This window comes from Anguilla anguilla, chromosome 4 (assembly GCF_013347855.1).
Source record: "Anguilla anguilla isolate fAngAng1 chromosome 4, fAngAng1.pri, whole genome shotgun sequence".
In the NCBI taxonomy this organism is placed as follows: Eukaryota; Metazoa; Chordata; class Actinopteri; order Anguilliformes; family Anguillidae; genus Anguilla; species Anguilla anguilla.
The window spans coordinates 44196416-44220005 of NC_049204.1; the positions used below are offsets into that span (position 1 = coordinate 44196416).

At 39.3% G+C, this 23590-nt stretch overlaps 1 protein-coding gene across 11 annotated transcripts in view; it reads left to right on the forward strand.

Annotated features, from left to right (window-relative positions):
• Positions 1-23590, forward strand: part of LOC118225640 (zinc finger protein 271-like) — an 88894-nt gene that overhangs the window by 39804 nt on the left and 25500 nt on the right. For 4 of the 11 annotated variants that reach the window (XM_035414380.1, XM_035414379.1, XM_035414378.1 and 1 more), the window contains one exon: positions 7763-8165. The exons of 1 other annotated variant lie outside the window; for it this stretch is intronic. In XM_035414380.1, coding sequence (XP_035270271.1) covers positions 7802-8165 — 364 coding nt within the window. In that variant the 5' untranslated portion in view covers positions 7763-7801. Of the gene's footprint in view, positions 1-7762; positions 8166-22740; positions 22876-23297; positions 23404-23590 lie in introns of those variants that run through there. 6 more of the 11 variants (XM_035414381.1, XM_035414382.1, XR_004764860.1 and 3 more) reach the window with 5 other exon arrangements.

The following is a 23590-nucleotide window of genomic DNA, read 5'->3' on the forward strand; positions in this document are numbered from 1 at the left end:
AGCAGGAAATTGAGTATGCTGGAGCTGAATTGATGTCCTTGATTTGCTGACTGGTGATGTTTGTTGCCATTTTTATGGCCCTGTCTTTGACGGTCTTTGCAGAGAGGGGCATATCTTTAATTTTCTGAATTATCTCAGTTTTGTTTTTGAAGTCTGAGAATAGCCTAGATGCTCTGATATTTTAATGAACGATTCTTTCATGTATTCACCGTCTGTGAACGGCTTTCCACGCCTTACTATCTTGAGCTGCCACAAAACTAGCAGCAGTAGTGGAGTTTGGAGATTTGATCCAATTTTTAGGGGTCCAAGCAGCGAAGCTGGTGGAACCCTATTGTATCTGTTAGGATTATTAGGGGTCCAAGCAGCGAAGCAAACCTGATCCTATGTGAATAACCACATAGTTACGCACAGGGGTTAAATTGGGGGTGGATGCGGGTGGACAGCGTCCACCTACCTTTGGTGAATAAATAAATAATTTTGACCAGAGTTTTACAAATAACTATGACAATCCAGTCCATTTTTCGTATGATCCACTCCATGTGTTCCCTCTAGCCACTTACTCGCTCAACCAATCAAAAATCTGAAGAAAAAAAAACTCAGGAGGAACAGGGTGGTGTAGCGCCTACAAAAGTTCAATCACCATTCTAAATTAACATGCATTAGCGTGACTCAATAAATAAAATGGAAATGTGTAAGAAAAAGCCAGCCAAGCTACAATATACTGTAACAGTGTCAACTTGATGACCATGAAAGACTGTATAGAGAGTAGCTTATAGCGTGGTTGTGTTATAGTTTAGCTTCATTTTTGAATATGATTAAGTAGTTGGCTAGTTAGCTATCTTTGATAGACAACTTGCTGCAAGACCATTTTGACTTAGAAGCAAACAGAATTTTAATATTGGGTAACCTGGTTCAGGCACTGAAAAGACGCATGCATTGCTAAGTGCAAGATATAGGGTATTTGCTGGAATCCTTAAGTAATGTTTCCATTGCAGTGGAATCGCATATTTTGAAAGGCATAATTTCATTGCAGTTGACGGAGGTAGTTGCCTAAATTCACCTTGGGAAATTTTCTTCAGTGCAGGGCATTCAACCTGGGACATTATCTCCCATTCACCCTGGGACATTGTCTCGCTTACAATTACTTATCAACAAAAAGCATAATTGTAATCAATACATGCATTTCAAAATATAGAATTGCTTTATTCTGTTGATATTATATGAAGAAATCTTAATGTGATTCTTCTTTTTTACATATTAAATAATTAAATGAAGCCAAGTACCAACACATAGTTGTACATGCTTACATGCTTTTATGAGAAAATAAAAAGAATCGAGTAGGCAGGTATCCAACATGTAATTGATCTGTAAACACCTCACAGCTAGACCAATGAGGGTTTGTAGCTGGAGGGGAAGGCACCACGTGTTTTCCCATGGCTGGTGTGAGTCAAAACCGGAGATGTTATTTATTTTTCCTCTGTTCGTAAGAACAGGGCACAATTATACTTAAGAATGCACTGGTTCCTTCGCCACGGGTCAGATATGAATGCGTTGCTTCATATCCCGCTTAAGACGGGCCTGAAACGGACCAGTAACGTTCTTGTTACTCTCCGTTCGCAAACGGGGCTGTGTTGTCATCAGAGATATATCTGATCTGTCGCCGGACTGTCAATATTCCAATGGGAGCATCAGACTACTCACAAATGAGCGGAACAACACATCAAATATATCCATGACCACAGCAAGTAAGCGTAACAGTTACTAGGGTTTATTCTCGTAATGATCTGACTCCAAATGAAATTATAATTTAAAATTTGGTTTTAACTAGGCTATACGTGGTGCTTGGAGTGGTTACACTCGACTCTATCTTGTGCCATCATTCCTCAATATACGGGATTAGCACTATTGCTAAATCTCAGTTCGGTGAAGCCTACAGAGGGTAGGAGGCTGACCACCATAATACATGCATTCCTTTTTGCATAGACAGTTATGAGCCCAGTACAGTGTGCATTTATCGGGCTCCTTAAGGCAAATTTGACAAGAACCGGCGTATAACGCCCATGGGTCCTCTTAAGCCAAAACACCAGAACCAATACAACACCAATCCCATTAGCGGGCAGATCGTGGTCGCCTATCTAACTTGAGGACCTCACTAAAGATGTTCGTTGTACTAGACCCCTGATCAGTAGGTCCTAGTCAGAATTGTCCCCCTGAGTATTTAATCGGAATTTCGGCTGAAAAGAATGTTAAATGGATTAGAGTCAGGAAGACCACGCAAGTTAAAAATAAGAAGAATTTATTAACAGGCAGGTAGGTCATTATCTTATAATTCAGTCAATTATAAAATACGGAAGGTTTAAAAACATAAATACAGAGTAAAAAGTTCTTACCCAGCCTGTTCAGCTACACACGGAACACAGAGTATGTGCAGTGTGGGAAGTCGATTACAATCTTCCCCAACAGGATTGTCTCCCTTCCTTTTAAGCCAAATCCCGCGTTTGATCTAGGCGGCATTGCCATAAATTAACCTGGACGAATGATAAAATCTGAAATTTAGGCCCCCACCGTTTGGAGGCTGTTGTCAAAACAATTAGTGGGGAGATTGGGAAAAGGAGATGATTTACCAGAGAGGACATTCCATTGTGATAGTTTTTTCCCTGAGTTTCTGAAACTATGTTTTATTAAATTTTATTTGGTATGAAACATAGCCTATTTCATTCAATTTCTTGATTTCCCTGAATACGTCCATACCAAACATGTCAAGGGGATGTAATATTATGGTGCAGTTGTCATGAAAATACCCTTTTGTTGAACCATTTTACATGCAATCCATGTTATTACTACAAAAAGCATAATACAGCAATATAATGAAAACGTGCATGGTTTGTAAGGTTTTACGGGGTTTGTGAATATGATAAACAGATGGTTTAGAGTACAGATCCAGAAAAGAAATAAAAAGTGTAATGACAGAGGGGCCCACATAAGGGTACTGTGGTACTGTCAAGAGCAGTTGCCCCACCATTTCGCCAGAGGCCTGATGATCTTTTCACCCTTAATGGCCCCAAAACACACACACCCACAACCATAGACAAAGACCCTAGTTCCCCTTATCTTACTCTTGTCCAGATGGCAACATTCCAGAGAGCCAACGGCCTGCTCACACAATCATAGACAACTAGTCCAGTTCCCCTTATTTCAGTCTTGTCCAGAGGGTAACATTTCAGAGAGCCAATGGCCTGCTCATCCAGAGGAAGTCCGAGTAACCTGTTGTTTTATCACAAGGCTCTCGGGTCCTTTGAAGTACAGGATGAGTCCCAGCGTGCAGGCTCGTTCAAATGCCAGCCTTTTCTGGGTCCCAGTTTGACTCCCTTCTACAGATCAATCCATTACTCATACCCATGCCTAATTTAATACATCTTTTTATTTATTAAAAATTCACAAATAGTGCTTAAATACAATTTACCATGTACAGTTGAGGCCAAAAGTTTACATACACCTAGGCTAAAGATATTCAAACTCTGTTTTTCACAACTCCGCACATTTCATGTTACCATACATTTCTTATGGCAAATCAATTAGGACATCTACTTTGTTCACATCAGAGGTCATTTAAAAATAATCAATTAGAGACAGATTTGTTTCAGCTTTAATTCACTATGTCAGAATTCCAGTGGGTAAAAGGTTTACATACACCAAGTTGACTGTCTCTTTAAACAGTCTGGAAGATTTCAGAAATTGATGTTATGACTTTTAGAAGCTTCTGATGTCATAATTAGGAGTTAATTGGCACCTGTGGCTGTATTTAAGGGTCTACCTTTAGAGCCACTGCCTTTTTGACCTTGATACCATGGAAAAATCCAAGACCTCAGAAAAAAAATTGTGGACCTCCACAAGTCCAATTCCTCCTTTGGAGCAATATCCTAACAACTGAAGGTAGCCTACTACAAGCATCTGTACAAACAATTGTATGCAAGTATAAAAATCTTGGGACCACATAGACTCTGCATCATTCAGGACAGAAGCACAACTTAACACCCAGGGCTGAATGAACTTTGGTCCGAAAAGTTCCACTGAACCCCAAGACAACAACAAAGGAACTGGTGAAGGAGTTGGAGGCATCACGTACCAAAAGCCGCTTTTCCACTGTAGGGCCGAACCGTTACCAGGGCCAATTCGTGCCGTTCCGTGCTGCTCAGTACTCGTGGGAACGGTTACCGTTTCTGTTTCCACCGTCGGGCTGCTAAAACCAGGACTAGGAAGTATCTAGTGAGGACAGCAAGTGGATCAGCGACGGCGTCCCATTGTGAATGTGATATGCGCCAGTTGTTGTCGTCGCTCCCCATACTGTTTTGTTTTTGTTATGTTATGTTTCGTTGGCTGATGAAACGAACGAGGATTCTGTGTATTTTGGTCTGTTTTTGGTTTTTCTTTTTAGCGTATCCGCCACTGACTGCATTCAAAAAACTACTAACTACTAACTAACGCTTACATTAGTGTACAGTGTGAAATATCCACATTATATAATACCACTAACCTATTTAAAGACACTCAATCCAAAAATGTGTATAACCGAAATATTTTGAGCAGTAATACTTACATAGCAATCATTAAATTTTATCTGTGTTCAGACAGACAGTAAATCAACGAGTTCAACCCGCTTCTGTTTTGCTCCAGAAAACGATGCCAGATAGATCAGGAATTATACGGCTTAGCTATGCCCAGAAGTCCTCAATAATAATAGTATTTTCCAAGAAATTATGAAAAATTGTTAATGTTTCGTTAGGTGCAGCGTCTTAATGCGTAAGTGAATGCGATGACCTCTCACCTACTGAATAAATGAATTGTCAATCAAGCCAGACTGTACTAAAAACGGCAACAACGCTGTTAACCAGCAAAAACAAAACCTGCAGCAAAAAAACAAAACAACAACTGTACGTGTGGTATTATGCACAGCTATTTTGAATGTACCCAGGCATCACAAATGCGCGAAATATATTTCATAAACGGATTGTCCAAGACAATATATGACCACTCGGTCTCAAAAGGGACATCTCTACGCGTAAAACCAATGGTAAGTTTATGTAGCCTATTTATTCAGTATTCAGTCCCAGATAGTATAGACTGTAGAATGACATGTTATCATTTTTTAAAACTTTGTCCCGTTTATTTCGTTATTCAGTGAGCAGCGTTTTCACTGCTGTATATCGTATGGTTATTGTCGGGTTTATCTTGTTGCTATGACGGAATACGATTTTTGATTGACTTTTTTAATTTATATTAGCTTCTCCACTGACCTAGCTTACGGAAGAGGATGTGAAGAGACCGTATGCAGACTCACAAAACTGAAGTAATGTGAAACCAATCAGTGAATACGTCATTAAGCCTGCCCACCCGAACAGTTCTGCTGCACTGAGCATGGTTGTCTAACCGTGCCGAAAATATCGTGCTGGGCACGGTTTGTAATCGTTCCGTGCCAAACCGTTTCCTGATGGGAACACCATTGGAACCGTTCCTCTCCGTGCTCAGAACTGTTCGGCCCTGCAGTGGAAAAGGGGCTATAGTATCTACATCCACCATTAAGATAGTCCCCCCAGGATTTTGTGGAAAAAAAATCCTAAAATCTGCGACAGACTTTGTAAAATCTGAGATCTGAAAATGGAATTTTCTGCAGTATTCTGCGGACTGAAAAAAATGGCCTAATGTGACCATTATTTGACAAAATAATGGTCATATAATAATAAAGTTCCAGTTGTCATTTTTATTTTTACAATGTTGCAGCGGCCAACATCGCTATTAAGTTAACTGAATGCATTCTAGCTTCTGATTAGCTTGTCTATGTTGTGATTGACAAGCTAGGCAGCCTATGAGAATGAGAACCCTTCCCTGTAGCAAGCTACACAGGTAACGTTATTCCGTTAATGTTTTGGTAATGTCAGCATCATTCAGTTGAATGAGCTGCGCTGTCTTATAATGTTACAATGTATTGTGTTCACTTTACTGAAATGTTAATAACCCCCCCAACAAATACACATCCGTGTTACTTATGAGTGCTACTGCAGCATCTTTGTGCCAGCTTTGCGAGCTGTATCTCTTGCCCTTTCCTTAAGCGGCTAACATTAGCTAGCCAAAGTTAGCCACGATAGTAACGTTACGTTAGTTCATTGATTCCACCGTAGTGCTGCTTACCTTTTCTCTTTCTTCAGCTGCCACGGTTTTACTACCGATTGTCGTGATGGTTCTTTGGCGTTTCAATGCGATGTCCACAGGAGATTCATTTTTTCTCTTCAGATGCTGGCTGGATCTCAGATGGTCATTGATTGTAGACTTACATCTATGATCAAGTACTTTCTTGCATACTGTACAAAACAGCTTTCCTCCATCCTCGTGTAACATAGGATAGGATCTTGCCCTTTCAGCAGCAGATATGTTTCCCAGTTTTTATGTATTGGCAATTGGATGGATAAATCGCTCCATAATGACAAAATGCTAGCTGTCAACAGTCAACAGTCTGCCTGTCAAAACTGTCAACATCTTGTCAGTCAACTGAGCTAGCTGCTGCAAACCCATACAGCAGACAGTGGCATCTAGCGGTGGTGATTGGTACTATATTTTCTGCATGATTCTGCAGCTTGTTTACTATTCCACGGATGGCCCAGAATTCCACAGAAATTTCCGCGATCGCGGAATCTTGGGGGGACTATTAAGAGAATCCTACATTGCCAGGGCCTGAAAGGCTGTTGTGCAAGGAAGAAGCCCCTACTCCAAGACTGGCATAAAAAGCCAGAATGAAGTTTGCAGGTGATCACCAGGATGAACTAAAATTGAACTGTTTGTCCATAATGATCAGCGCTATGTATGGAGGAAAAAGAGTGAGACTTTTAATCTGAAGAACACCATCCCAACTGTGAAGCATGAGAGGGGTAGCATGGGGGTGTTTTGTTGGAAAAAAACTGGTGCACTTCAGAAAATAGATGGCATCATGAGAAAGGAGGATTATCTAGAAATACTGAAGCAACACCTCAAGACATTAGCTAGAAAGTTTAAACTTAGTTGCAACTGGACAATGATCCTAAGCATATCTCCAAAGTTGTAACAAAATGGTTTAAAGACAACAAAGTGAAAGTATTGGAGTGACCATCACAAAGCCCTGACCTGAATCCCATAGAAAATTTGTGGACTGAACTGAAAAAGCGTGTCCGAGCAGGTAGGCCCACAAACTTGACTGAGTTACACCAGTTCTGTCGGGAGGATTGGGCAAAAATTCTGGCAAAATATTGTGAGAGGCTTGTGGGAGGCTACCCCAAGCCTTTGATTCAAGTAAAGTAATTAAAATGCAATGGAATCAAATACTAACAAAGTGTATGTAAACTTTTGACCCACTGAAAATTTGATGTAGTACCTAAAAGCTGAAATAAATCTCTTGGCTATTATTTTGAAATGACCTCTTATGGAAATGAAGTGGATACCCTAATTGAAATGTGTGGTAACATGAAATGTATGGAGTTGTGAAATATTGAGTTTGAATGTCTTTAGTCTATGCATGTAAACTTTTGGGCTCAACTATCTTAATTTGTATGTGTGCAACATAAAAGTCGAGAAGTTTATGCTAAAGGCATTATAGGTCTTTCATAAGAGTTCTATGAGGAGTTTGATCTGTAAGAGTGGTCATAATAAGAATTAAATATTCTGTAGAGGGGCAGGGAAAGTGAAGATGTCAAATGTGTTATCCTCAAGGTGTCAATATTTCTTCCCTCTCTCTCAGGACCATTATACGCTCTGCCTTTGCAGGTGAGAACATTCTATGATGGATTACACAAAGGTGGAGCAGAGATCACTGAGAAGGGAAGAGGAGAGGGTTGAGAGCATAACTGGATATGGGTTGACCAGGGAGGAGAGAGACATCCTTTCCAACATAAAGGAGGAGAAGGAAGAGGAAAATGAAGATTGTTTAAGTAGGATTGAAAGTGAGGTAATAAAAAGTGAAGATGGTGTGAAAGATGAAGAGGTAATACAACTCAGTGTGAAAGAAGAAAAAGAAAGTGATGAAGAGAGTGAGATTGATGAAACCACTCAAACAGAAATAAGGATGAAGAACAACCTCTTCAGTACCTCTGGGGAATCCTCCACTGAACCCTTTGTCAGAACCCACTGGAATCAAAATGAAGGTATATATTTTCCACAATTTTATTTCAAAATTTTAAAGATGGTTAAAGTTGTCATTTATTTAGCTCTATGCAAATGTTTTCTAAACAAAAACTTGTCTTCAAAAGGAAGTTGTAATTTAAAAGGCAAAGAACATTTACTGACTTTATTAAAACCCTTCACGCAAGTCCCCTTGTGTCCAGGACACCGGCGTCGTGAGATTGCTCAACTCAGACATTCAGTGCTCCTGCAACCAAATTGAATGTTAACAACAAACTATGTTTTGGCTTTATTAGTAGATAATAGGGATGCAGTTTTTGTGCAGTTTTGTGCACCCATTTATAATACATTTATAATGATTAACTGATAAGCTTAAAATCTACGATATACTGTAGCCTATAAAAATGACTCAAAATTTGCCTACCAATTAATTAGTTGTCTTAAATATCTCTGATATATAGCCTACATGTCCCAACAGTAATTGGAACAAGTACGTTGCGCATTAAAGCCATAGCGGCAAAAAACCAAATTATACAAACATGGATTCACGGACTGAGAAATCTGCGCAGGACAGAAATACTGCTGACATTTTTATTACAGGATGGCTGAACTGCCACTGAGATGGAGCAAAAAGTATTGCATATAATGCATACCTTTTAATAAACAAATAAGCGTTTTTTTGTCTACTTATAATAAAAAGGACACATTGATCTCTTCAATAGTGCAATTCATATTCTATAGTGTAAGTGGTAGGCTCTTCATTTAGCAAAATAGTGGCAAGTTCACAACATTGTAAAGTAGGCCTCCTGATGGGCAGTTACAAAAAAGGTAAGGCCTAAAAGAGAATTAAGTGCAGTGAGACCCCCAACAAAAGACCGCTAACTACATAACATGACCAACATCGCCTATGCCATTATTGACCTTTACACCTAAGCATTTTTGTTAAGGAATATCAGCATGTCTGGGTGCTCTGGGATAATTCTGGTGCACTTCTGAAAGTGAGACTGGCAGCTGAGAAGAGGTGTGCGGACAGCAGACAAATGACATTCCACTAATGCTCTCAGTCGAGGGAACTGTGACTCTAACTTTCCAACAGTCAAATAGGTTTGTGTTTAACCTCTTAGCGCAAAGCCCCTAGTGGTTGGCACGCCGGCGTGCCGAGATTACTGAACTCAAACATTCAGTGCTACTGCAACCAAAGTATGAGTTTAATACAGAAACATGTTGTTTTAGTTTCATTAGTAGATGATACACAACAACTATGCCGAATACGGAGTTTCGGAGCGTCACCATTGTCGCTCTGGTCGTTCATTTAACACACACCTCCTTCCTGCAGTCTCATCTACAACTACACCCCCCACCCATGCCGTAATGGACAATATTGTCTATCTTGGCATTCATAAAAATATTCTTTCACCACTAAAAATTTGTATTCCGTCATAGTAACAAGATTAACCCGACAGTAGCCCTAAGATATGCCAATACAGCAGTGAAGACGCTGCTCACTGAATAATGAAATAAACGAGAAAAAGTTTTTATAAATGTCATTCTACAGTCAATATCTGGGACTAAATATTGAATAAATATACTACTTTACGGTTGGTTTTACGCATAGAAATGTCGCTTTTGAGACTCAGTGGTCCTATATGTGTGGCGGTCTGGAGAAACCCGTCGGATGTCGCTGGGAGTCATTGTTGGAAAAATGCCAATAAACTCGTAAAATGAGTTTTTTGGGTAAAATGAGATCACACGATATAGATTCTGTGAAGTCTTTACTTTGTCTTGGTAAATAAAGATATTGTGAAAACTTAACGGAAAATGTTTATTTTTAGGTATTTGTAAACGTGGTTTGCTAGCAAAAAAGCAATGTTGTTACTGTTAGCTTGGGACGGCGATCTGTTTCTGTAGGTAGAGATACGCCTGCCAATTCAGTCTTGTCTTGTGCCCAAACAAAGTACTACAACAACGTTAAAAAACACTAAACCAATAACATATTGTCTGCAAATTTAGCTGACTATAAAGAAATCTGTCATTTAATATTTATGAAGACGTGTGGGGTTTCACACGTCTTCAGAAATGATGCGAGATGAATGCGAGTTAGCCGACATGCCTAAATTTGGCCGTTCTCCACTCGTGATCTACAGGCTAATATTGCGATTGCTAATGGGTTGTGGATCACTCAGTTAAAATTAAACATAGGTTATGTAAACATTTAACATCAATATAGTTAGGTTAGTGTTTCGTTTTCACATAGCCTACTTTTGTCTCTTGATCAATCAGATTACACTAGCATGTTGGTGGTTCAAGTTATGGGCGCTTTCGACTTCTTATTCCCTTTCCATAAACTTGCCGTCAACTATTTTGATTTGTGTAAAAGCAAAGACCCATGTAATTGTTGGAATTGGCGTTAACTGGTTGGAAAGGTTAACTTTTCGAGTTACAAGACTGCAGTTGGCAGTCTTAACATAACACAACAGGCACGAAACACCAACAACAACTGCGTTCACGCGCAGATCAGCTGATAGCTGTCAAAACATCCTCGCATAGTTGACGGCTGCTGTCAGTGAGAGATGGCGTCTTTACAGGATAGCGATGTAGCCCGTTGTTTGAATGAATTGTCTTCTATTAACATGAGTAACGTTTCCAATAGCTTTGAAGCAAGACAGTTAATCAGTGATTATTTCACAAGTGGTCCTAATCTCAGAGACAGTGACAGTGAGGTATTTGGATCGAGTGATGAATCAAGTGACAGGAATTACGATAGAGATCCTGCTCCTCGAAAAACGGCTTGTCTTGTTTTCACGCCCAAAACTGGAGAGATGGACAGTGATGAAGACGATGACCTGTCAGGTGAGCCAATGAAACTATGTACCTATTCAGGGCTGTCATAAATTATGATTATTATTCACTATACTGACCATGAGTGAGAATAAACTAGCTAGCTTATTCGCATGAAACAGCTGTGTCAGCTTTCCGTATGAAAACATCAAACATGTCATATGGTAAGGTTAAGCCTAAATAAGTTTAAATGCAAATAAATAAATAAGGAGTTACCCTATAATACATTACAAACATTACATAAGGCTTATGAAAATAAATTGTTCTTTGAGGGGTGACTGTGTGAATGAATTATTATTATTATTATTATTATTATTATTATTATTAGTAGTAGTAGTAGTATTTTTTATTATCAATACCAAGGACACAAGGAGATCCACTTGGCTCAGTAGTAGACTTCGGTCTATGAAATGCATTAGTTTTCACATAGTAACATTGACTTTTTTTTCTTTCTTTTTTTTTTTTTTTAAAAAAAAACAGAGTCACATCCAACTCTCGAAAATCTGGCCGATAAAATCATTCCTCCTGGCCATGGTGATGCTGGGCCTTCTGTAGTAGATTGTCATTGCTGCTGCAAGCTCAATGAAGGAAAGCCTTGCCATACCAGATTCCCCAAAGAGGAGCTCCTTGATGTCCGTCTGCAGTACCTCAACCTGTCTCGTGAAGAGCTTGACATTGCCATTCTCTCCAAGCTTTCTTGTGGAATGCATCTCTCTGACACAACATCAAGGTCCAGGAAGAGAGAGCAGACACAGCGTTTAGCCCACCGTACTGATTATTACTATCATGGGCATAGGATCTGCCGTGATGTTTTCAAATATCTCCATGGGGTTGGGCAGGACAAATTGAATGCATTAATGAAGCATTACAAGGCTGCTGGGGTGGAAGCAAGGGTCCACAAGCTGAATAAGAGGCTTCCTGCAAATGCATTAAAATTGCAGGACACGAGCCATTGTGGATTTCATCCTCAACTATGCAGAGGCGAATGCGATCATTCTTCCAGGCCGCACACAAAGCATTGGAATGTAAAAAAAAAGATGTAAAACTGCTGCCAACCAACTGCAGCAAGAGGAAGGTCTATGAGCAGTACTGCACAGCAGTGGAGAATGCTGGCATGCGAATGGTAACCCTGAGAACCTTTCGGCGAATATGGCAGCAGTTAGTACCCTTTGTGTCGACCATGCGCCCTGCCACTGACCTGTGCTAGTACTGTTAGTCAGGTGTTGCTAAACTTAAACATGCTGCCAATCATCCAGAGGCTGAGAAAAGTGCAGCCATCCGTGATATTGAAGAGCACTTGGCTAAAGTCGCAATGGAGAGATCCCTCTACCAACAAATCTGTAAAACAACAAAGGAGGAGATGCCCTTTGGTGCAGAAATAGGACCCCATCCTGCCTGCAGCTTCCCTGGGAAGATGCATTACAGTTTTGATTTTGCGCAGCAGGTCCATTTCCCATCAGACCCCTTGCAGCCTGGTCCAGTGTACTTCAAGTGCCCCTGGGAATGTGGTCTCTTTGGGGTGGCATGTGAGGCTGTCCCAAAGCAGGTACATTTTTTACTTGAAGAGAGCTGCCAGTCAGGGAAAGGTGCCAACTGTGTAGTGTCACTCCTTCACTACTTCTTGGAGCACTATGGCATGGGTGAAGAAGATGTCCATTTACATGCAGATAACTGCAGTGGACAAAACAAAAACTCCACAATGATGTGGTACTTGATGTGGAGGGTGCTAACAGGGTGTCACAAGAACATCACCTTCTCCTTCCTGCTAACTGGACACACAAAATTTAGTTGTGACTGGTGCTTTGCTCTTGTGAAACGCTTGTTCAGAAGGACAAGGGTAGACTGTCTAAATGACATTGTCAAAGTGGTCGAGGAATCCTCCCATGTCAACATTGCTCAAGTCTGCGGCAAGGAAAATGGAGAGGTCATTGTGCCAACATATGACTGGACGAGCTTCCTCAGCACATACTTCAGGAAAGTTGGAGGAATAAAGAAAAACTTTCGTGAGGGGTCAGGCATAATTGAAATAAAATAGTTCTGTGACAGTGGTGCAACCCAGCAAGATCTTCTGAGAGTGCCCCTGCCAAGCAAAATGCCAGACCAGATCCTACCAAAAGGACTCGATGCGAAGCGGCAGTGGTACCTCTGTGAAGAAATAAGGCCATTTACTACTGATACCTATAAAGACACCACCTGTCCGTGTCCAACAGTCCCCAAGCCTAGGAGAATTGCAGTGTTCAATGGGGAGGAGTAGGTTTACAGTGCAGTGTGTGTGTAGGTGTACAGTGAAGGGCTGCAGCAAATGACTCAAGGAAAAACGTGTTGGTTGATGTTTTTTTCTTGTGCTTTTAAATGTACATTTTCATCACCCTGTTAAAATATATTTGTATAATACTATTCAGAAGATGATTGACATGTCAAATTGTAAAATTTAATTCAAAGAATACTTTTATGATAGTCACACATAATTAACCCTAATACAATGACAATAATTTGTAAAACACAATTTTGTTTGTTGATGCTTGTTACATGTACTTCTCCTGTTAAAATCTTTCTATATTTCTTTGAAATAATACTGGTGATGTTCAGTTATTGATATACACCAAGGTGTTTTTGTTTTTTTCTTTAATACTTCTCAACTGATTTTAGTGCTGCCTCCTCAAAATTTAGCATAAGCATGTTACATGGATTATTATTATTATTAGTAGTAGAAGTATTATAATAATAATAATAATATCATTTCAAAGAATACTTTTGTGTTGTCTCACATAATAAATACAATGACAATCATTTAACAAAAACAAAGCTGAGTGTTGGTGTTTTTTCTTTTGTAGCTAGAAATAGAATTCTGTGGAACTGAATGGAATCTTTGAGGCAGTTTTTCTCCATTTCTACTTCACGGCGCAAGAAGGCTTTAAAACATCATAACTTTGGCTCTGATTGAGATAATTCAACAATTCAAAAACATTTATATAGGGATAAGTCTCGTGTTTCTAGATTTGTGACCAGCTGAAAATGTCAAAATTTCACCATGTGAAAGGTTTTCCCAGACCGCCACTCATATTTTCTTGGACAATCCATTTGTGAAATATACGTGCATTTGTGATGCCTGGGTACCTTCCAAAATAGCTGTGCGTAATACCACACCTGTTGTTTACGGTGTCATCGCCCTTTTTAGTACAGTCTGGCTTGATTGACAATTCATTTATTCAGTAGGTGAGAGTATAAGCTTTCTAACGATGTATAACATGTCTAATTTTGCTTTTGTAATAGCGTTTTTTTAGGTCAGCGTAGTTTTTTCTTATCATCGCATTCACTTAAGCATTCACTCTGTGGTTGCAGTAAAAGACGTTGCACCTAACGAAACGTGGTCAATGATTTTTTGTAATTTCTTGGAAAATACTATTATTATTGAGGACTTCTGAGCATAGCTAAGCCATATATTTGCTGATAGACCTAGCTGATATCGATTTCTGGAGCAAAACAGAAGCGAGTAGAACAGTATCATTAGCCGCTTTTCCACTGTAGGGCTGAACCGTTACCAGGGCCACTCCGTGCCGTTCTGCGCTGCTCAGTACTCGTGGGAACGGTTACGGTTTCTGTTTCCACCGTCGGGCTGCTAAAACCAGGACTGGCAAGTATCTAGTGAGGACAGCAAGTGACGCGGTGGATCAGCGACGGCGTCCCATTGTGAATGTAATATGCGCCAGTTGTTGTCGTCGTTCCCCATACTTCTTTGTTTTTGTTATGTTATGTTTCGTTGGCTGACGAAACGGACGAGGATTCTGTGTATTTTGGTCTGTTTATGGTTTTTATTTCTAGCGTATCCTCCACTGACCATCACTGTTGCATGAATTCAAAAAACTACTAACGCTTACATTACAGTGTGAAATATCCAGATTATATAATACCACAAACCTATTTAAAGACTCTCAGTCCAAAAATAACTTGTATAACCGAAATATTTCGAGCAATAATACTTACATAGCAATGATGAAATTTTATCTGTTTTCAGACAGAGACAGTAAATCAACGAGTTCAATCTGCTTCTGTTTTGCTCGAGAAAACGATGTCAGATAGGTCTAACAGCAAATATACGGCTTAGCTATGCCCAGAAGTCCTCAATAATAATAGTATTTTCCAAGAAATTATGAAAAATTGTTAACAACGTTTCGTTAGGTGCAGCGTCTTAATGCGTAAGTGAATGCGATGATAAGAAAATTTTCGGTTACGTTGACCTATAAAACGCTATTCCAAAAGCAAAATTAGACATGTTATACATCGTTAGAAAGCTTATACTCTCACCTACTGAATAAATTAATTGTCAATCAAGCCAGGCTGTACTAAAAACGGCAACAATGCCAAAAACGATACGTGTGGTATTATGCACAGCTATTTTGAATGTACCCAGGCATCAAAAATGCGCAAAATATATTTCATAAACGGATTGTCCAAGACAATATATGACCACTCGGTCTCAAAAGGGACATCTCTACGCGTAGAACCAATGGTAAGGTTATGTGGCCTATTTATTCAATATTTATTCCCAGATATTGATTGTAGAATGACATGGTATCATTTTTCAAAACTTTGTCCCGTTTATTTTGTTATTCAGTGAGCAGTGTTTTCACTGCTGTATATCTTATGGCTATTGTTGGGTTTATCTTGTTGCTATGACGGAATATGATTTTTGATTGGCATTTTTATTTATATTAGTTTCTCCACTGACCTAGCTTACGGAAGAGGGCGTGAAGAGACCGTATGCAGACTCACAAAACTGACGTAATGTGAAACCAATCAGTGAATATGTCATTAAGCCTGCCCACCCGAACAGTTCTGCTGCACCGAAAATATCGTGCTGGGCACGGTTTGTAATCATTCCGCGCCAAACCGTTTCCAGGTGGAAACACCATTGGAACCGTTCCGCTCCATGCTCAGAACCGTTCGGCCCTGCAGTGGAAAATGGGCTATTGATTTACTGTCTCTGTCTCCATCTACTGAACATAGATAAGATTTCATCATTGCTATGTAAGTATTACTGCTCAAAATACTTTGGTTATATACGTTATTTTTGAAATTAAGTGTCTTTAAATAGGTTTGTGGTATTATATTATGTAGATATTTCACACTGTAAGTGTCAGAGGAGTGTAATAGTTTTTGTGAAACATGCAACAGTGATAACGTGAGAGTTGGAACATTGCCAAAACGTGGTGGACGGTTGAAAATTGTTTTCATGTCGTCCCATCCTCATACAAGAAAGCGTATGAGGGTACAAACTATAGAAATACATACACAAGTTATTATTATTATTATTATTATTATTAGTACTGTACCGCATTGTGTGACGATATATTTGCATTATTTTTTAATCTGATAGCAATATTTCATCTTAAACCTTCATAAGGGGCTCATTTATATGCTTCATAATGGACAAAAAGCATTTTATTCATTTTGGAGAGATTTTGGATATGTTTCTGGACCCCTAGATATTTTAGACCACTGTACTGATGGAAAGCTTGTACTTCCACTTGAAAATTATGCAACAGTGAGTTTCTTGAGTCAAAACAGTTGATTTGTAGTGAAATATGTGAATGGGTACACTGCTTAGTTTTTATCTATAGTAGTTCTACATATCTACCCTTAGATGTTATGAACTTGTGGTCAAGAAATTTTTGATCCAGCACATGTACAGTTTAACCTGCGGTATGTATGCAGCCTCTCAGTTTTTCTTTGCAAACTAAAAAAGTGCAAATTCATTTTTGATTTTTTGTCTAGACAATTGCATTTGTGGCACTTTCTTATTTCTTACACAATTATGAATATAAATTATTCTGCTCTAGTATTGTAAATTGTACAAACGTCTTGCTTCATTTAAGCCATTTTTAAACTCTCTGTGGTTCACACCTGGAGTTACAAAACTTTAAATAGGGTACCCCCTAAATGGGCAAGGATCGGCAAGATTTGGCATGTGCGCTAAGGGGTTAATGCCAGGGAATTGTCTTTCTAATCTAAAATCTAATCACCAGCATGAGGTTATTCATTGAAATGGTACATTTCATTTGAACTGTTTAATCAATAACATTTATCAATCAACATTGTTATTAATGATTAGGCCTAATGGTTAATCGATTGACTGTCAACATCCCTAGTGGATGATTCAAGGCATTCAAGGCCCGGTTAGATACTATCTAGCTTTTAGGTAAACTAAGCATTAAGTACAGTTTGGTGAGAGGAATAGGCGAGCAGTGTTGGGCTGAATGGCCTGTTCTCGTCTTATGTTATGTTATGTTATGTTTTATGTTATGTTATGTTATGTTATGCTGCTTTGCCAAATACAGAGTTTCTAAGTGGCACCGCTGTCACAGGACTCTTTAATGAACAGAACAATTTCTCTTGAAGATATCTTATTTACTGGAGCATTTTTAGTTTTGCTGTATTCCTGTGTTTACCACCAGTGTCCTACACCCTGAACCCCGCCCACTAACCTAGTTTTTTATATTTAATATCCATTTTTATACTGTTTTTTTTTTTTCTTTTTTATATCGCCTGGAGGGCATTTAGTTACAGTGGCAACATTTTGTCAGGCCACCAAGCTTCACTCAAGCCAGAAACTCAATAGACTTGGGCTCCCAGCTAAAAACATGTAAGACCAGCTGAGAAGTTTGCCTTACACGAGAGTCAGGGCCCATGCACACCAACATAAAAGGGAATACTTGGAAAAATTACTTTGTGCTTGAAGAAGCCATTTTCTGTGTGTACCTTGTGCTCATTCATTGTGCACCATTTATGTCTGTGTATCCCACGGACCCTGCTCAATATTTTGGCTCTATTCAAAAACATTTTTGTGCACAGGGAACAATAAAAAAAAAAACTTTTTATGTTGTGTCATCAAGCCAATGTGCAACAATTTATTTCCATGTGACAGTTATGCATTTGTTTTTCATGTTGATGAGACTTGTTTTGCATACAGGTTTTAAAATATTTCTTTTATTTGGAACAATATAATGCGCGAAGAAATATGCGCTAGCATAGGTTTATTTGTGCATTGTTATTGTTTTATTGAGTCAGCTCCTAAAAGAGGTTATGCACAAGGTGTGCACATCTGATTGCACTAAATGTAGGCTGTTCACAGTAAGTGTATGATTCTGATTGAAAATCACTGTTAAGCAATCCAGAGAATGCATTAATATTGTGATATGTTTTGTATTTTGCCAGAAATATAAAAAATATTGAGTTATTATTTTTAGTCATATCACCCAGCCCTAATAGGTTGTCCATTTCACAAGCACCCCTTCTCATCTCATCTGCAACTATACCCCCCAAGTATGAAACACTGGGCACTACTGTCTATCTTGGAGTTCATAAAAATATTCTTTCACCACCAAAATTTATTATTCCGTTATAACAAAATAAAGCCTAAAATAGCCTGAAGGTATGCCGATACAGTGGTGAAAACGATACTCGCCAAATAGCAAAGAGGAGGAATTTGTGTGTAATTATACCATGTTACATTACAGGCATTTAGCAGATGCTCTTATCCAGAGTGACTTACACAACTTTTAAATTGCATTTCTATTGCCATTTGTACAGCTGGATATATACTGAAGCAATGCAGGTTAAGTATCTTGTTATATGGTACAATGGGAGTGTCCTATCTAGGAATCGAACCTTTGACCAGTAGGTTACAAGACCAGTTCCTTACCCATTATACTACACTGCCGCTGTATCTACTATCAATATCAGTGACTGAAAATTAAATAAATATGCAATATATATATATATATATATATATATATATGTACACACAGTGCCTTCGGAAAGTATTCAGACCCCTTCACTTTTTACACATTTTGTTACATTACAGCCTTATTTTAAAATGGATTAAATTCATTTTTACTTTCATCAATCTACACTCAATACCCAATAATGACAAAGCGAAAACAGGTTTTTTGAAATCGTTGCAAATTTATAAAAAATAGAAAACTGAAATATAACATTTACATAAGTATTCAGACCCTTTACTCAATACTTTGTTGAGGCAACTTTGGCAGCGATTACAGCCTCGGGTTAAAACTAAGCAGCATAGCCTACATAAAGTGCATGTGGTCCAAAAGACTGAGACACTGCCAACACTGATTGTTTACATTGTTTATCCAGGACTAATACAATTATGATACTCTGTTTATACTGTGTTTAATATATAATCTTATTCAAATATACATATTTTTATATAAGAAACATGTGTAGCTATTTATAATGTAAGAACTCAAATTGCAGTAACATACAGGTAGAATGGCAAATTCATTCAAGTAATGGGCTAGATGGTTTTCATAGACCACATATTTGCATATTGAGCTTTAAGAACATGCAGTGAATGGAATTAACAGTGTGACCACAAATAGAGAAATGCTTAGCGTATGGTGGATGAACCAGATATCCACATAGCTTCCCATTTCATGAAAGTGTTTTGGAAATGTGTTTAAATTTTATTTGTAACCATTCTCAACAATGTATTCTTGAAAAAGAAGTGATACTGGAGTATAATATTTACATTATTCCTTCATAATTAATAAAACCAACCAGGACTTTTGGTCCCCACTGCATCTTTGCTTGATCTACTTGAGAAGTTTAAGTTGCCATATGCTCAATCTTTATATTGATCATAGTTGCCACATGGGGTAGCTTACATGGCTGTAATGATGAGGTGCGCAAGATTAGATGGGTTTTTTCCCCCAAACTTCGGATGATGTACATTGAATACGAAATAAAAGATGCCATTTTTTAGCATATCAAAGATTGTGGTGGTCTGATTATTTTTCAGTAAGTTGTATTGAGTGTTATCAGAGATCAGATTTAAATTTATTTGATTTCGGGGGATTTATGTTACCTTGATGCTCTAAATGTTGCCATGGCGCAGCAGCACATATGATTATTAACAAAAACCCTGAAGCCTGTATAATGATAGGCAAATAATAGCATATAATAACAAGCACTAATTTGACGGACTAGGTTAGTCAATCAACTGCTTGTAACATTTTAATTATTTACATTGTCATATTTTGATACAGAATATTTGCATTGGTCAAAACGGTCAGCTATTAGCCTTTTCTAATAATGCTCAGCATATTTGTATTAGGGGCTAGGTCAGGGCCGGCCCGGGCCTATACACCCTAAGTGGTTGTTTAGGGCCACAACCACTAGGGGGGCCACACGACCACGAGGGGGGGCCACACGATCCAATGTTTATCTAAGGTAAATAACGTTATTTTTGTATTTACGTTATTCATCCCCTATCGCGGAACTAGTGGTATTAATTGAAAATGGAATGGAAAATGGAATTTCATTCATTTCTGGAGTGGTTTTTGATTTTTGGACCCCTGGCTATCTTATACCCCTTTCACACAGAAGAAAAAAGGTTTTGAGACTGCTTCGATACCGCACTTGTCTGTGTGAACCTGTTACGACGGCTTTTAAAATACCGCATCGAAAACGCCTCTCCCGGTGTTTTCGAGGCGCCTCGACTACCGCATTTCTCCTGTGGGAACGGAAAGCAGCATCGACGACTGCTTTCTGAGAGGCGTTCGAATTACATTACAGATCTGCGTTCACGCGCACCTACCTTTCAACCATAAAAATGGCATACAGAGGAAATACCTGGACCCGCATTGTAAATGCATTGAGAACGCAAAAACTAATAACATAAAAAATGCAACCACTTGCACTTCAAAATGTAACATGTTTGTTTGTTTGTTTTATTGTTTTGCCGGAAATTACAAGAAGATTGCAACGAAAATAAATAACAAGTAACGTTATAGCTTTGGGCCTACATCAAGTGTGTTACTATGGTAACGGAAAATAAACAATTCATTCACGAGAGTTGAGTTCTACTGTGTGTGAAAGGTAAAGACTGCTCGAATACCACAAATTCTGTGGGAAAGGGAACCTGTTACCGCATCAGAGGTGGCTCAGATGTGCTGTGTGAAAGGGGCTTTAGACTCTATACTCATAAAAAGATAGTAATTCCCTCTTGACAATTATGCAAAAGTGAGTTTCATGAGTCAAAACAGTTGATTTGTAGTGAAATATATAATTATGCTATGATTTACAGCAATGCACTTTTGGGCAGAGAAAATTCCCTCCGTTGAATAACCAGGCACGACGAGGTGTATCATACAAGAAATCGGATTTATTTCTGGAGAAAGAATCCGGGACCTATATACAACAAGGTGGATAAGGCAGAACTGAAGAAAGCAGGGGCGGTCCCTGCTTTTTTAAGCAAAAAGTGTCTTAACAATAAGCATAGAGTAAGATTTAACAAAGGAAATGATTGGCTGTGTCCATTCATATAACAAGGTGAATGATTGGCTGTGTCTAGTATAACATGAAATACTACGTAAGCACCCGGTGGCTGCTTACGGTGCATGTCCACTGCAGTGTCAAACATCACGTGTCGATGCATCGCTTCACGTCGCCTGGCAGCTTGGGGGCGTGTCAAAAAAAATGTGGTGGGTGCTGGTGGGTGTTACGAAGTCCTGCTGAAAATGTGTTCCCGTTCATGCAACGTGTATAAATATAGGAGCATCACAATATACTTTGTCTAATAAACTTGCAAAGGAGTGGAATAACCAGAATAAAATTAACATTACTCTCCAAGTATAACTGACTTAATTTAAAACAAAATTTTGGGTTAGGGCTAGCGGAGTTAGTGCCAAGTTAACAAGCTAGCTATCTATCATATATCAAACCAGATAATTCGCCGCCGATTATAAATCCAGATAACATCACAATATATCACAAACCCGCCATGGACCGCAACAAGAAGCTAGTAATAGCTGCTCTCTACCTCGTATAACACCGGGAATGCAGCTACAGAAATTACCAGTTTTTCCTCCATCCTCAAAATGCGCTGAACTTTTTTTACCAAACAATATTTTGGCTAGCCGGCTGAAGAAACAGCAGCACAGCCTTCACCTGATTAGGTCAATAGAATGCACTTAACGGCTTCATTTGCATAAAGCTCTGCTCAACTTTTTAATCACGCTGCTACCCGTCGCTTAAGTGCAACGCTACCAGAATGCATTGCGGGGCAGATTGACAGTTGTCCCATAGGAAATGAATGGGAGGCATCAAATCGCACTGCTTTCGACGCTGCAGTCGACATGCACCGTTAGTCTAAACAGGCTTTTAAATCAGAAATAACTGTTTAGTGTTTGATCTGTCAGTTGCTTTCATAGTCCTGGGCAGCATGGTGCCATAGCCGGTCCCTCCTTATCAGGATGGCAGAGAGAGAAGGAGGTGAAAGGCCAAGCTACCCAATTCAGGGTGGCAGCGGGAGAATGAGGTGAAAGGCCAAGCCTCCCAGTTCAGGATGGCAGGGGGAGAAGGAAGTGAAAGGCCAAGCATCCCTGGTCAGGATGGCAGGGGGAGAATGAGGTGAAAGGCGAAGCCTCCCAGTTCAGGATGGCAGGGGGAGAATGGGGTGAAAGGCTGAACTCCCCAGTTTGGGTTTCTAGAAAGGCATAAAAAGACAGAGAGAACAAACACACACACATACATGCAAAGACACACTTATAGGCTATAGGCTTATAGGCTATATTTCAAACTTGTCCTTGGGACGTTCATGGCCTGGAGACAGAGGAGCCCTGCTGCAAGGCTTAGGAATTTAGAGTGGCACTTAAGGTGGTACTATCATTTTAGTTATGCTATCTATTTTGGATAGATTGTGTAAAAACATTGTAAGCAAAGGTGGAATAAAAGAAGTATTTCACAGTTGCTCAGGTCTTGAAGGAGTTGGTCCGGCGTGATTTTGGTGAGGAAGGCAACTCCTCTGAGGCAGAGAGCAACGACTCTGGCAGAAAGTGAGTTTGAAGAAGGCATGGACCTGCTTCTGGACATGTAAGTGTCTTTTAATAATGCAAATTATTATTATACAGGTATGGGGACGGGCTCCAACCCATGTGCCAACTGTTCAATTCACGCATGAAACCTCTGAACTGTTTCCACACTCAGAGCTTTATTTCACCATTTTAGTAATGACATTACTGTATTGTAATAATATGATGAAGTTAGTGCAAACTTTCCATCTACAGCTAATCCATAAATCATATTTAGCTACAGTTGCAAGCGTAAAGGCTTGTCTGTTCCGTTTGAGCTAATATCAGACAGACTTGAGTATGTAATATTTAGCTATTTATTTATGTTTTAATCATTAATAAATTATAAAATGTAAGTTATATAATTTTAATGTAATACGTGCCAAATAGCTGATGTTGTCATTTTTATCGATTCTACTTACTTTCCCCACCTGACACCTCTAGTAGGAGGAAGACTGCCCGCCCAAAACCAAAAAAGAGAGCCCGTGCATCAGCGCCCTCCAACCACTGAGCCTCAAGGGAGATGAAAATGTGTCACGGAGCCTGACAGAGAGCCTCCTCCAGTTTGCCCTGCCAGGACCCACGGACCCCAACTGGAGACCACCAAAACCTAGTCCTTTTAGAGCTCTTCCAACTGTTCGGCAGTGAGAGTCTGTTACAGATCGTCTGCAGCAACACAAACCAAAACGGAGAACAAAGGAAAGCCCATGGCAAGAAGACAATGGTTTCCTGTATCT